The sequence below is a fragment of the Cygnus olor genome, chromosome 3 (assembly GCF_009769625.2).
Source record: "Cygnus olor isolate bCygOlo1 chromosome 3, bCygOlo1.pri.v2, whole genome shotgun sequence".
NCBI classification, from domain to species: Eukaryota; Metazoa; Chordata; class Aves; order Anseriformes; family Anatidae; genus Cygnus; species Cygnus olor.
The window spans coordinates 109,630,633-109,646,119 of NC_049171.1; the positions used below are offsets into that span (position 1 = coordinate 109,630,633).

The 15,487-nt window shown below is 51.6% G+C and overlaps 1 protein-coding gene across 2 annotated transcripts; it reads left to right on the forward strand.

Annotated features, from left to right (window-relative positions):
* Nucleotides 1–2,323: 2,323 nt before the first annotated feature.
* LOC121068030 lies at nucleotides 2,324–12,691 on the forward strand. Of its 2 annotated transcripts, none has more exons than XM_040553069.1 (11): nucleotides 2,324–2,639; nucleotides 2,891–2,930; nucleotides 3,585–5,329; nucleotides 5,442–5,631; nucleotides 6,048–7,103; nucleotides 7,497–7,562; nucleotides 8,503–8,603; nucleotides 9,306–9,370; nucleotides 9,587–9,738; nucleotides 9,814–9,966; nucleotides 11,051–11,667. In XM_040553069.1, exons 1-11 carry the CDS (start codon nucleotides 2,529–2,531, stop codon nucleotides 11,110–11,112), a joined length of 3,741 nt encoding a protein of 1,246 aa, XP_040409003.1. In that variant the 5' UTR covers nucleotides 2,324–2,528; the 3' UTR covers nucleotides 11,113–11,667. The 2 variants fall into 2 exon arrangements, with proteins under 2 accessions (XP_040409003.1, XP_040409002.1); XM_040553068.1 differs by lacking the exon at nucleotides 11,051–11,667 and adding an exon at nucleotides 11,697–12,691 and having other exon boundaries at nucleotides 2,329–2,639.
* Nucleotides 12,692–15,487: the final 2,796 nt, after the last annotated feature.

The following is a 15,487-nucleotide window of genomic DNA, read 5'->3' on the forward strand; positions in this document are numbered from 1 at the left end:
TTCTGCTTGTCCCCGTCGGAGCACAGCACGGGCAGAGCTCCACCTCTCCCAGGAGCCCGGACAGAAGCAGCACACCACCGTGACCTTTTCCCACCAATTTCCAAACAGCGGCACGTGGGCATTTCCCGAATATCCTGATGAGCCAGCGGTGGAAGCAGTCCTCCAGGAAAACCTCATCCCGGGTGGGGTCACAGAGGGAAAGTACCTCTGAGCAACAAAATGGGGCTTGGGTTTGCTGGGCGGCCGGTGCCAAATTTCCGAGGTTGCCCATTAACTGGGCGCTGACACCCCGAGGGCTCTGCCCGGCCCTGGTGGCTGGCTTTGACCCGGGGCTGCCCCGGTGGCTGCCCCACGCCCTGCCCCGGTGGGACCCGGTCCTGGCACAGCACCAGGAGATCCCAGGGGCTGGAGGGGTCCCGTCGGGCACAGCCCTGGCATGGACACAGCAGTCGCTGCTCTTCTGTCTTCTTTTCTCTCTTCTTTTCCATATTCTTTCTTCCCCTTCTTCCCTTTCTTCCCTACACTTCTCCTTTTCCTCCTTTCTTTTCCTATTCTTCTGTTTTTCCTTCTCCTTTTTTTGCCTATTCTTCTCCTCCTTTTCCGTCTTCTTTCTTCTCATTTTTTTTCTATCTTCTCCTTCTTTTCCTCCTTCTTTCCATCTCTCTTCCTTTTCTTCCTTCTCTTCCTTCTCTTCCTTCTCTTCCTTTTCTTCCTTCTCTTTCTTCTTCCTCCTCTCCCTCTTTTCCTTCTTCTTCCTCTTATTTTTCTTTTTTTCCTCTTCTCTATTCCTCCTTTTCCTTTCCCATTCTTCCTTTCTTCTCTTCTTTCATCTTCGTTTTTGCCTTCATCTTTGTCTTTTTTATCATCTTCCTCTCCCTCTCCTCCTTCTCCTTCCTTGCTTCCTTCATCCCTCTCCTTCCTCTCTCCCAGTCCAGGCACCATTTCCACTGCAGAGAAAGAGCTGGTTTGGGACCAGCCTCTCTTATCTCAGCTGCGATGGGGCTGCTCCACCATGGGCACAGACAGCTGGACCCTATGGGCAGCGTTGGCATTTCTCCTATCAGCATCTCTTCACTGACCTTCAGAGCTGGGGCTTTTAGCTCCCATCCACATCACTTTTTCTTTTTTTTTTTTTTTTTTCTTTCTCCAGACCTTCCAGTTATTTCTAGGGAGAGAGATGAGGGAAGCGCCAGGTTCTTTTCCTCCTGTACCTCTTTTCTTCCTGTTACTTTTGGTGTGCAAGAGGGAAGGGAATCACGGGTAAGAGACGCCCATAACATGTTTGCTTACTTTGGTTTTATAAAAAGGAAAGAGGATTAAAGAAGTTTTGTCGAGCTTCATTTTCCCCTCTCCCTTCATGCCCAAATGCAATCGCTAGGGGGAGGTAGAAAGTAAATTTATTTCTCCTAAACTCGGCAGGATTACGCCACTTTATAAATGACAGCAGAGTAGATGTACGTAGGAGATTTGCAAGCAGGAGGAAGCTCATACAGAAACACCTACCACACAAAGAAAAACAAACCCTAGCCCTCTAAAATTACCCAAATATTTATGTACCAGCAAATTAACAACAAACGGAGCCCTACGATCCCATTCAGCCCCTTCAGGACTTCTCTCCAGGGGCTAAAGCCCGGTGGCAAGATGCCCAATGCCCAGGCCAATATGGGGAGGCTGCAGTGGGACCGAGCAGGGCTCTGGGGACATTTGGGATGCTGTAAATGCAAACACACCGCCATGGGAGAAGGCCCACACCAGCCTGTCAAGATCTGACAACTTAGAAGAAGAAAGGATTTCTTCTTTTTTTTTCTCTCTCTCTCTCTCTTTTTTTTTTTTTTTTTCTGGTACTAAATTATGACTGACATTTTAAAGGATATGTTGTCAAAGCTGTACATCAAACAGCCTAATTGCCTTCTTTGCGTTGCCCCTAATGACAAGCTAGGCTATTGCAGCTGAAAGAACTTGAAGCATCCGATAATTTGCACATCATCACCTGGGCTGTTTGCTTTCTGCCTCGTTCGGCACAGACAGGGAGAGGAGCCTCGTGTTTTGAGGTAGTTTCACTCGTTTCACCGGGTGCTGGGGAAACCACAGAGTCCAGCCAAAGCGGGTTAAAATGGAATGGAGGTGGTTTTACATGAGGGTGCTTTCCCCCCAGGACTTTAATCCCTTATTATTATTTTTGTGGAGAGATAAAACAAGCTGGGCTCTGCTTCGAGGTCACACCACAAGCAACATCAATGCTTTGACTCTGGTTTCCAACACTACATGTCACAAAAAGATGATGCCTGCTCTCCAAAACGCGGAGGGAAGGAGGAAAGCTGTGAGGCTGACCCCTGACGAGGGACAGCTGGCTTGTCCCTGACGAGCTAATTGCAATCAGGCGGGTGGCCAGGGGGTATATGAGTGCATATAGCAGAGAGGAGCTAGAGCATTTGCTGTGCCTGGGGGAAGTCTCCTGGGTTGTTTTAGGGAGGAAGAAGTGTTTTAGGGTGTTTTGGGTCTTGTTTTAATGCTGTGAGCCCTCTGCCATGAAGCCTTTGCCCCTTCTGGTGCTCCTTGTGCTGGTGCCCTTGGCATGGGGACCAGCACCCAGGGAGCTGCTGAGCCCCCCCTGTGGGGCTGCTGGTGCTGCCCCGGGGGTGAGTGATGGGGGGATGCCCTGACTCTCTTTTGGGGATGTTATCGTGCTGATCGTGGCCTGAAAGCATCAACTGGGTAGCGCTGCTGGTGTTGGAGGTGGGGAGCAGGCATCACTTGTTGCTTGCTGCAGGGGGAAAAAAGGAGGGGGTGGGGGCTCTGAGTGGACTCACTGCTTCCTTGCTACCTGCCTTGGGCTGCACCAGCATGGATGCTGACATCTGAGTCTGCAGTAAGAATCTTTTCTTCATAGGGTTGTGGATCCTGCCCAGAGCATCAGGATGTGAAACCAGGTAAGATGTAACTCTTATACCAGCATTTTGAGTTGCAGGAACACTGTGTTGTAGCAAGCTGCTGTTGGGGAGCAATTAAAGCACATAGCAGGAGCTCAATCCGAATCTGAACTATGCTCCTACAGGGCAAACTCACTGCTTGTGGCTCTTCCCGCTTAGAGATAGTGGTTTTTGGAAAATGGTGTATTTCTGGCTGCCAGAGGGAAAGCGTTCCCTACTTGAGGGCTAAACTAGTTGTTGTGGGATGTTAACATAGCTCATCCTACTGAGACTGTGAGGGCTTTTTGCTTGGCTGAAGCCTGGAAATGAAAGGGGGTGAAGATGCCTTCAGGACAGCACTGCCTGCTGGCTCTGCAAATGTATGAACATCCATCCCCAAACTCCTGCTCTCTTTTTTCCTTTCTCCAGGGTGGTGGCAGTGGGCTTGAAGCCTGGGTCCCCCTGGGGCAGAGGGTGGTGGTGGCAGTCAGGGCTTCTCCGGCTGCCCCCAGCCCTCCAAGTGCTCTGGAGGAGTAGGTACTGGTGGGGATGAGCGCTAATGGAGAGGAGGTTTGGGGTAACTAGCCAGAAAATAACTTCGGGAAGTAAGGACGAGTAACTTTCTGGGAGGTGGGGATGGAGGACAACTTGAGGTTGCCCCTTCATGTCTTGCAGGGGCAGAGTTTCCATGGGTAATGGCGTATGCATCTATGAGAAGCTGCCACAGAGTCCTGAGGGATGCCTATGGGGAGTTTTCTCCTCCTGCATATTGTAGTGATTCTCCAATGAACTTCTGGTGCAACTGGACAATCTGGGCAGGCTCCAGAAAGCATATAATAATTTACATCCAGGGCTTTACCACTAAGGAAGGTTGTAACAAAAATGAGGACAAAATCCTCTTCGAAGGAGTTTCTTCACTGGTGGAAAACAGTGTGGTTTATGCTTGCTGGAAGAAGGAGATGCATGTCTTTGCCACCTTTGCTCGGGCTGTCCATGTTGTGCTGCTGAAGAGGTATGTGCCAAACTGCAGAGACTCACAGTTTAAAGGGAAGTATTTTACCTTCCAAGATGGGAAAGGCGAATCTCCCTCCAGTGGCGCTTCAATTCCCAAAACTCTGTCTCCAGAGCTATCCAAGCCAGGTGGTATTTTTGAGCCTGGTTGGGCTGAAGACCCCAGGGACGTGCTGGGCTTTGGGACCACAGATAGCACCGAGAGTTTTGGTGCAACTGCGGTGCTGCACGATGTGTCCCCACAGGGAAGAGGCACTGCAGAAAGCCCCAACAGGCTTGTCCCATACCGAGGTGCAGAGATCCCACTCCTGGAAACAAAAGCTGCTCGTGTGCCGGGGTCTGAGCCACCAGCAGGCCTGAGGCTCTGCGAGGAGGATCAGTGTGGGGGCATGGCCCGGGGTGGGAGCCCCACTGCAGGGCCGGGCTCCTGGCAGCAGGGTCCTGCCACGAGTGGAGACGTCAGCAGGTTTTCAAGTGTGCCTTCGGAAACTCCTTTGCTCGGAGCCTTGCAGGGCGCAGAGCCTTTTCTGCAGCCCACAGGCATGGGTCAGGAGGGTGGTCTGTCTGTCCTGCACTCTAGCCTGAGGCTGGGAGATGTGGGCAGCTCACAGCCCACCATTAAACCAACACACACCACTTACCTGGATGTGGCTGCTCGATCACGGGCTCTGTCCTCTGGCAGAAGGGAAAGCCAGGATAGTGTTGATGCCACCACGTACCAGGGGCTGGACGCAGCTGGTTTGGAGGAGAACAAGAGGCAGGAGGAGGACAAAAGCCATGGAGCAGCGAGGGGTGATGCTGATGGCCTTGCAAAGGGCCTGACACCTAGCCTGAGTACCCTGTACCAAGTGGTGAGGAAGGACAGCTCGCAGATGCCACCTGAGAGAAGCCAAAGCAGTTTCGAGGGTTTGTCCACAACTCAACCCGACCTGGAAACGACCAGCCTCCAGCATACGAAGCTGATGGGTATTTCCCCCCCTGAAATAAAAAAAATCCCCACACCAGCCCTCTCTCACCATGACCATGTCCCTGCAGGCTTTGGATCTGGCAATTTCACCCCCAAGGATCCTCTTTCTTCACAAGTGGAGGCTGTCTCCAGGGCAGCCTCACCTCTAGCAGCAGCTCTGGGTTTGGATCCTGTCAGGAGAAGGGCAGGCACCCCACCACCTGTCCCTGGAGGACAGGAGGTGTTCTCCCCATCACCACCTCGCCATCCATCAGCAGCCCCTGCGCTGGGTACAGACGTGTCCCCCGGCCCCCTTGGCCTCGAGATGAGCAAACGGGTGCTGGAAGAGGGTGGCCAGCAAGAAGAAACCCTAGCTCCTGCAGGCTTGCCAGACAGGGGTCCCTCTGTGGCCTCCATCCCCAGCCTGAGGCCCATCACAGGCCTTCCTTGTCCCCAGCACCAGGTGAGTTGTGGCTATGGGGTGGCACCTGGGGGTGAGGGGAGACCACAACACCACCTCAGCGTCCAGTGACTGACTGGCTTTTGCCTCCCTCCTTGGGGGATTTAACACGCAGAAAACCACAGAAGGCTTCCGAGCAAGTGCAGGTGAGCAGAGAAATGCCTCCTTGAGCCATCATCACTCCGGTTCTCCTGTGGCCCCGCAGGGACAAACAGTGCTGCAAGGCCAGGAGCTGCAGCAGCCCTCCAGTGACCCCTTGTCCAGAAAGACATGGATGCCAGGAGGACAGCGACAGCAACATGCTGGTAGGTCTCCGAATGCTTTGTGTCTTGCTGCAAGGTGTCTTTAGAAGGCAGAAGGGGTTGGAGGGGGTGTCTGTCACCTGCAGTCCCTGCCTGGCAGCTGAGACCCCAGCTGCCTGTGGATGCTTCCAACAGAGCAGTCTTGTTGGCTAGGCCTCTTTTAGGATCAAAAACATGTAGTTCAAGCTCTCTGGGGCTGGAAGGGCTGTGGAGAGACATGCAGAACATCCAGGTCCCTCAGCTCAGTGCTGTTTGCAGAGCAGAGATGGGGCTCTGGGGGCTGGAGTTGTAGGAACCTCCCAGCAGGAGATAGTTTGAAACAGGACCTCTTCTGTGATGACTCCTAGAAGCATAATGTCTGTGCCTTGGTGTGTATAACAATCACTGATGGCGTTCCCTCTCTGTTTGCAATGTGCCAGAGCTGGGACTGCCCTGGGCAACAGAGTACTTCCCTGCCAGGAGCTGCCACGTCGTCTTTCAGGGTGGGTTTGGGATGTTCTACCTCCCCCCACATGGCGACATTAAAGCCAACATCTGGTGCAACTGGACCATCTGGGCAGGCCCCCAGAAGCACGTTGTCATCTATGTCCAGGGGTTTCAGGGGAGTGAAGGCTGCGGTAAGAATCAGGACAAGATGATTTTCCAGGGGGTCCTCTCAAGTGTGGAAACCAAAGTCGTGTACGCCTGTCACAACCGAGGTACTCTGATCTTTGCTACGCGAGCCATTGTGGTCCACGTGTTATTTCTGTCCGGGGGTGGCTCCCTAAGCAGTGAATACAAACATTTTAAGGGACAGTATTATGTATTTGGAGACTATGAATCTGTGGGTTCTTCAAATGAAATCATAGCTCCTGGAGAGCCTGTTCAGGAGAGCTGGAGGACAGCAGTAACAAAAGACTTCCTGCCCATGCTGAGAGCTTCTCCGAGCCCATCAGCTGTGCCTCCTGCAGACAGGTTCAAGCCTGAGTTCATAAGCTCAGATGAAAAAGACCAACACCTTCCTGATCTAGCAGAAGATGCCCAGCCCGGTGCTAGCCTGGGCAAGCATGGTGAGCTGCAGGATGAAACCAAGATGGAAAGGAGCCTTCAGGATGGTGGCACCGAGGGGGAAGAATCCGACAATATGTTGGTGGCTCCAGCCAGAGGCGATGCTGGGTGTGAAGCTGAGCAACCCCCCTTGGAGGCTGTGAAGGGGGATGTAGGGCTGGTATCTGCTCTGGTCACTGTAGCCCCACGTAGCTCACCTGGTGTCTCATCTTCAGAGGTGCCCAGCAGCACTGCAGGCCTCTCTGACTCCTCTAGCCTGGGACAGGCCAGTGGCACCCTGGAAGCAGAGGTGGTCACCACACATCGCCTTCCAATGCTGGAAAAGCCACCGCTAAACACAAGTACGGGACCTTCTCCTCTCTATCCCTCTCCTGGTGTGACTGCTGGAGGTATGGTGTCACCACAGGAAAGACACGAAGACCTTTTTGGTAAGACATTTTGTGGGTTATTTGTGGCCAAACTGATCCACAACATTGGCCAGTGTCCACTTCCAGAGAAGGAGCACTCTTGAGAGGTTTTTATTGTATGTTGTAGATTCATCTGTTCCCTTCCACTGGTCCATGTGGTAGCACTCCTGACTCTTACCATGTCTAAGGAAGGTGGAACTGGGGAAGATACAGGGACATCTGCTGTATCATAGGCATCTATGGGATGATGCTCCCAGCTGTTAGAACAGTCTGAGCTCCAGAATTTAGAGGGAGGAGGGGGAAAATGACACTCATTCCCCCATTAAAGTTTAGGAGTTGATGGTAGACTACTTCCTATTCCCCCTTGTCAGTAGGCAGAGGTCAGAAGCCTGACTCTTCTCCTTGTTCTGACAGATCTGGATTCTGTTCTGGCATCCCTGGAGAACAGTACAGCACTGCAATCCCTGCACCACCCAGGCGGTAAGTGATGCAAAGACTTCAGGCAGGTCTTAAAGCACTGCCTAAGTCCAGTGTGCTGGCTGGTGCTGTGCATGGGCATCATCTGCTCATGAAACTCTGAGAGGAGTGCAGGGTGCTTCTCACCAGTGGCCATTTGGACAGCATTTTGCGCTCACTCTGAAGAAACCTGAGTTCACATGCTGAAGCTGGCATAAATGCAGGGTGGTTGGAGTTCCAGCATTACTTGTTGGCTCTTTAAAGTTTATTTTTTTCTAAGGTAAATGGGTGGATTCTATCCTCACTTTTTCAAATACACTCACATGGGTGTCTCAGGACTACCTGGCTTAGAAGTCTGCAGGAGCCTTGCTCCTCAGACTGGGGAGAACAGCACAACCTGCCTATGGGAGCAGGAGCTAAGCACAGAACCAGGCTTGGATGGCACAGCAAGCCCCAGAAACAGCTTGCAAAAAGGAATCGATGCAGAAGGGGGCTGTCCTTTGAATAGGAGAAATATTGCTGAATAAATAGGCTTTAAACAACAGACTCTGGCAAGTCTGTGCTAGCCTGGATTCAGCCAGACCACAGCTGTTTATCTAAGCTGATCCCAAACAGAGATGGGTGAGAGAGGAGGGCTTTTAGGCTACTGCAAATTACGGAGATAGCTTTGGGAAAGATGATTGCTGAGGAAGTTTGAATGCAATCAAATGCACATTAATGCTTTGTGTGCTCTTTGCTCAAAGATCAATTCCAGGATTCAGCACGGGGCATTAGTTGAGGTTAGCCTTGACCTGTTCATCCACAGCTTGTTCTGCCTGATGCACAGCATCTGGAAACACCCATGTGGCACTAGGATGAGGATGTCTTTGTGTAGCTGTTGTGCCATTGTTGTTATCTGGGGCTAGCTCAGTTTAGGAGCCTGTTTGTTGACTAAAACATGCTCAGATCTTATGTCTTCTGGTAGATGTGCTGTTTGAAGTAACTACTGAAATCAAGCACGAGGAGTGGATCTCTCTTGGTGGAAGTGAGCTCAGAAAAGATCTTATCGAGTCCCTTAAGAACAGCGTAAGTCTGGGCATGGGGATGGAAAATCAAATGTTATGTCCCAAATGCTCAGCTACTGGAGGTCACGTGATCTTCACCCCAGGGATTTTTTTTCTAATGCCACGTGATGAGCTGGCATTTGAGTTGCTTGTGCTGGTCACCAGCTGAGGCCAATGCTGTTGCCCTGGCAGGGTGCCTGGCTGCAGTGGCTGGCATCAGCTGCTGCAGCCATCACAAGACAGCAGGAAAGCACTGCAGAGACAGGGATGCAACCAACCAAGGGTTGTAACTTGCTTCTAGAAATGGGGCAGCTTCAAGTCAGAGCCCAGGAGGGGCAAGACTTGCATGATTCCAAGTCTTCACCTGATCTTGCCTTCTGGGACTGTAGTGTGTGTAGGGTTCAGCCTGTTTTCTGCTCTAGAAAGCTGGATGGCAGCCACCCCATCCACCCACTGGTTAGTGCCCAAATGCTTACCTGGGGTTACTGTTGCCCTTCCCAAATCACCTTGTGTGCTTGGAGTTGAGCTGAAGCTAGGCAGATAGCTGCTGTTAGCAGTATCCTAGGCAAAAGGCTCAGAGCATGAGGCAATGGGACACTTAATGTGTCCTGAGTGGTTTGTGAAGGGTAAGAGCAAGAGGGGAGGGAGGACTGGGAAAAGAAAGCTTGATGCCGTATCTGTGCCCACCAAATGTTGAATCATCACTGTTCACTCTTGTCTGCAGATTCAGCAGAACCTGAAACTCTCTGCCAACAGAGTCAATGAGATAAAGTTAAAGGAAGTCAGAAGGTAGGGTTATTGGTGCGTCACCCACTCGGCAGGCACCTGTGTAACCTGTGGTGCTCCTCATTCTCCTCCAGCAAAGCTGTCTCTTGCCACAAAGACTCACTGCAAGAGCCTGAAGCACCATGACTCTGTGCTAAAGAGTGGAAGGCCTGAATTTCATGGCAGGGCCTGGCAGTGATGCTTTCCTCTTGCCTCACCCTGGGCTCTCCCTGCCTGCAGGACGACCAATGCCAGCCTGCTGCTCACCTTCTGGCTGCACCTGAAGCCCCAGGAGAGAAATATGTCCTTGCTCCTGCACTCCCAGCTGGAAGAACTGCTGGGCGCCTCGGTGGGAGTGGAGAAGTTGCAGCTGGTCTCGCTGCTAGTGGAAGGTAGGCATCTTGGGCTGGCAGCAGAGCCCTTGTGTGCCCAGCCTGGTGTGACTCACGGCACCTATTCCCTGTTAGATGTGAATGAGTGCAGCTCGGGAGTCAGCCTGTGTGGGGAGGAGGCAGAGTGCTTCAATGGTGTGGGCACCTATTTGTGCCGCTGCAAGAAGGGCTATGAGGACCGTTCTCCCACGAAGTCTGGCACGCTGTGCGTCCGTGCTCCCACATCAGGTAGGGGGTCACAGTAGTGCTCTTGTGCTCTGCTTTCTTCATCTCTTTGCCCTTCTGGGTTGGGGAGGGAGGGTGTATGATCGTGTGTGCAGAGATGGTGTGAATGTACTGCAGGGATGAGCAAGTCACTTGTGCAGCATCTTCAGTAGTTGTTTGCTCTTCAGAGGGCTCCTATGTATCAGCTCGTGCCATGTGTAACCTTGACTGGGGTCCAACCAGCTGTGCCTTTGCTATCAGGTGTTACATCTGATGCATAAAAATGGCACTGCTGCTGGCACAGTGGCTTTAGGAGTGTGAAGAATAAATAGTATCCCTGCCAGGCAATTCCCAGCTGGATGTTCTTGGAGGCAAAAGAATGCTTCCTGCCCTGGCTTTAGGAGCATCTCTTTAGGAGTTGCTTGTGGACCAGAGAACTATGCAGTCCTCTCAAACTGAAGTCAGGTATTGAAGCCAAGAGGTGAGCCTTGTACTTGAAGGACAAACTGTCTTTACCTCATCCCATGCGGGCTTTAAAGGCATCAGTTTTCAGAGGTGAGCCTAGACAGGCATCCAAGGGGTGACCTTACATCAGTTAACTGTGTCAGGTTGAAGTATCGCTGCTTGCTGGGTTTAGTTAAGTGAGCCACCTCCCACAGGCTCCTGAAAGCTTTTACTGAGCTTTACCAAATCCTCCTTGGCAGTGGGTGGAAGCTGTCAATGAAGCCTGTGTGCCCTGGGACCAGTGGGTGGATGCAGCAGCCAGTGCCTGAACCTGGTGTTTATGCTGCTAATTGCTGGTGACAGCTGAGGTGTTTAGTGGTTGTGCTCTGTTTATGGGCTGCATTGGTACTTCTAAATATGACCTCTCTATTAGGGTTAGCCTCTCTCCTCCCTCTTTGCTGTTTTTCCTGCAGCAGGGTTAAAATTAGGCATGCATGAGCCTTTGTTCCCCCAGATCTTCTGCATCTCCTCATGTTGGCTGCTTGGAGCTTCAAGCAGAGTGTGGTCAAGGGTGATCTAGTGGTTACCTCTGCTATAGTGCAGTGATCAGTAAGCTTGGTCGCTGCTGGGGCTGCCCTGTGATCAATCTCCTGTTACACTGCAGGTCTTGGCAAGAAGGATGGTGATGTTCCTAGTGTTTACCCTAGTGCTCCTCAAACAAATTGAGCACAAGGCTGACCAGATGGCATGTGGTACTTAACTGTAATCAGGGCTGACTGATCCCATCTTGCAGTGTAATAGGGCCTCCCAGCCTGAAATACACCAGTATTCTGCAGTACCCACTGAAAACACTGCTACTTTACCAAAACTCCTCCTCATCCCTGCAAAACTGGAAGTGGCTTGAAGATGAATGTGAGCTCACAGCCAAATTACTTTCCTCTTCCATCCTCTCAGCTCCAAGTTCACTAACCAGTTATGTAGTCTAAGCCTATCCAGATCAGTTAAGTATTGCATTGTATTAATATATTTCATAAATGCATCTTTATCGCTGAGGTGAAGGAGAGGGGCCCTTGGGGTTTGCAGGGGGATGGCAGCAGGCTGTCCAGCCTCCATGCAGCCACACATGATTTCAGTGATGGCTCTGCTGGGAAACCAGCACCTCATGGTCTAAATATCTCTTTGGGACAGGGTTTGGGGAGGGATGTTCTGCTCTGGAAGCAGTGGTGAGGTTTTTTGGGGATGGTGGCCCCACCTGAGGTGCACCTGCAGCTCCAGGCCCAACCCCTGAGGCTGTGGACCTTCTCTGTCAGGGATGGGCTTCCTGCTCCGACACGGCGACATCCTGGTGGGGGCGGCCATCATGGCCTGCCTGGCAATGCTGGTGGCCGCCGCAGCCATGTGTGGGGCAAAATGCTGGGGACAGCGCCCCAGGAGGGACCTGGGGCCTGAGGAGCCTCCAGAGAGGCCTGCGGAGGAGCCGGTGATGGAGCTGCGGGACCTGGAGGACTGCCTGCGCCTCGACCCCTTCCAGCTGAAGCTGCGGGCCAGGCCCCCGGAGTGGCTGTGGGGTGCCCGGGCCCACCCTGGGCAAGCTTACCGTGTCTTCCTGGAGCAGTCCCCCCCGCTCTAGGAGAGCCCCATAGTGCTGCTAGCCACCATCGCCTCTGCTGTTCGTCCTGTCTTCCTTGGCTGCGTGGCCCCTCCTTGTGTCTCTTATGGACAAACACCTCTCACAGTCGTCTTTGTCTTGTCATTTATGGCTTTTAAATGCTCGCTCTGCTTTGGAAGTCAAGAGCTTGCTCACAGCACTCTGTCCTCTCCCACATTCCCTCCTTGAGATTTGTGCAGACATGTCAGTACATGGAAAAAATAAATGCTTATTTTTTTAAGAAAAAAATAAGAAATAAGGTGTTTTGCTACTTGATTTAAGGAATTAGTTAGTCTTGCACCTCTCCTCCCTACCCATCATGCAGAGCTCTGTAGGAAGCCAGGACAAGACTGAAGCAATGACCAACTTCTCAGCTTCTTGCACGGGGGGTGAGAACTGTAAGGTTTTGGTGAGTTTTCTAGCCTTTACAAGACAAACAATGGGGACAACACTTTTTGTGCTTTTGTGAATTCTGGTTGCTGAAAAGCCACTTGAAAACAGCAACATCCAGCACCTCATCCTCCTAGCTGGCAATAAAGCGCAGTTGTGTCCCCAAGTCACAAGGCTTGTGACTTCTCTTTCTGTTTCGTTTTTATTTACTGATTTTATTTCTTAATTTCGGATAACCTTGCTTCTCTCCGGGAAGGTATGTCAATGGTGTGGTGGCAACTGTCCCACTGGAGGGCACTGTCCGCCACTGAAAGCCTAGCACGGGCTGCTCTGCTGGGCTGGCCCTGTGCAGGGGCTGCCAGATGTGGGGCACAGCTGGAGGGGGCTGCTCCCTGCTGCAGCTCCAGGAAGATGTTCGCATGTGTGCCCTCTGAGAACAGCCTCATCCCAGTTATTTGGTGCTGATGGGGCTCCTGCCTACAGAACAGACTCCCTAACCCCGGCTGGCGTTGGTGCTGTCCAGGTTTGGGTACCAGGTGCAAATCTCCCCAAAACAAACAGATCTCCCCAGAACATCCCAATTGTTGCTTGGTTTGCCTGACGTGTGCCTATCAGCTCTTACAGAGCATTTTCTATGTGTGGTTTTCAAAGCATGTTGCAAATAGCAGGGAATTGATTGTGAGCCTCTCCGTAGGAGGCAGATAAGGATGTGTAATTTTCCATCATAAAGAGAAGGAAGCCATTAGCGGGTCTGTATTTTTGTGGAGTGTGGTTGTTTCCTCGATGAGGTCAAAGAACAAAGCAAGGGCTAAAATAATACTCTCCTTGTTGCTGGGAAACAAACTTTTTCAGCCCACGTAGAATTGGACAGTAAACGTTAGGAAAAATGCAACTCTGTCTCTTCTGCCATCTATCTGCCTTGTAGCCTTGGGCTGAGTCCCTCTTGGAGCTCATCCTCTACAAAATTAGGGCCAAAGCAGGATTTGGCTGGGCACCCTCTGCCCTTTTTGCCCCTTGGCTCCATGAAGGGGGCCCTGCAGGTATCTGTCCTCCTCCATCCATGGGCATGGAGCCCAGGGGAAAAACTCCTCATGCAGGGCATCACTGGGGCATCCAGCATAAGGTAGTCACTGTTCAAGCCCCTTGGCATCCTGGCTCAAGGTGAGCCTTTTTTATTTTGGTTGTAAGATATGTATGGTGTGATGGGTATGAATTGTTTAAAAAAATAAAATCTGATCCATGCTGCATTTTTTCCTAGCCATGTCTGTAGTAGCTGCATGGTTAACAGGCAGATCGCAAAGAATTATGTTACTGCAGAGCACAGCTGGGACTTCTGGCAGCTCCATGCTACAAAGAATTATCATCTTCCCCTTAATGGCTCGTCCCCACTCTAGCATAACGGCTAGAAAGCATGTCCCCAGCGGTAGCACAGTGCACCAGGGTGATGATAAACCCGAGGATGGGGCTGGTATCAGGATGGCACATGGGCACATGTATCAGGATGGCACATGGGGAGCACAGACACATCGGTGCATGGTGAGAGGAGGAAGAGGCACAAGGGGGGAATGGCTGCGTACTGCAGGAAGGACAGGATCGAGGAAGATGGTCTGCGTGCTACAGCTGGATGGAGCAGCTCCCAGGCGGAGGTTTGGAGGCTGGGGTCTCCCAGGGAATGAGGACTAGGAGCAAAGCTCTGCCTGTCTCTGCTTCACCCAGCGCGCTGCTCAGCTTGCCCTTAAACCCAGGAATAATTAGTGCTGTGGGGAAAGTCCCCAGCATTTAATCTACCCATCCTATTCCCATACGCATCTTAAATTCACACTGGAAGCCACTGAGGGAAACCCTGCAGTGCCTGTGTGTGAGTAAGTAACGGATGGCTGGGAAGGATCTGGCTTCCGGGAGCTCATGGTCTGAGGTGAGGGTGCATGCCAGCTTCAGCCCCCATTTTTTTGAGGAGCTCTGCCCCTTGCAATTTGCACTGTGTGCCAGGTACAAGGCTCCCAATGGGTGCTCTTTCAGGACAGCCCGTGCCCTCCATTGCTGTATTTTGGAGAAATGTTAGGCTTTTATTGGAAGCATCTGCGGTGCACGTGTGCAAAACAGCAGGATTTCGATCCAAACACCAAGCCCATCACGAGCAGTAGGTGTTACTGTTTTCCTGCTACAAACATCAGCTGCTTTCTATCCCAAAGAAGGTTGCTTTTTATTTTCCACCGAGGCCAAAAGAGCTGCATGCAGTCCCCCTTTGCCTTACGGGCTGCCGGTTGGCTGCAGGACAGTTTGCCCCAGGGCTGCGTCCCTCTCCTCACCTGCTCTCCTGAGTTGCACTGAGAGGGGTCGACTTCTTTCTCTGCTGCAGGTCAGTGTCTTGGCACCTGTTCTTCCAAAATCTTTCTCATCTGCCATACAGCGAATTAATAGACAATAAAATGAGGCAAAAAGTGTATCTTCTGGTTCTGTAAATCTGAATTCTTGCATTGCAGGCTGAGATTGACTGGAAGCTATTCTGCTTCTGACATCCAAAATGGATTTGTCATCTCTCTGTGCAGCACTCAGCTCGTTTGCAGCCCTGGGCCATATGAAATGACACACTCTGTGGATTTATGGGCTATGAGGCATGATTTTTTTTTGCAGCAGGAATCATTCCCACATGCATTATCGTTGAGCTATTGCAGTGCGTGCAGAGATTTGGGAGAGCCTGTGATTAACTTGGAAGCTGGGATTGTCCTGTGGGGGAGCATCAGCCGATGTCAGCTGATTTTTTATTATTTTGCTGTAATTTATTAAAGAGAGTCACCAAGCTCTGGTTGAACTCATTCTCCCAAAATACTTCAAGTTAATATGCTTCCCTGGGTTTTGAAACAGGCAGGGAAAGCCTTGCCTAGCTGCAGAGCACTGGCGTCAGATACAAATCACAGAGCTAGGGGAGAAGATGTGGAGGCACTTCCCTGTGGGAGACCTCTCACCCTATCCGTTGCCATCTGCCTCCCCAGAAAAACAAGAAAGAACGTGAAACATCTCACTGAACATGTGGTGGCCATGGCTGGCACCTCAGTGAAAGCA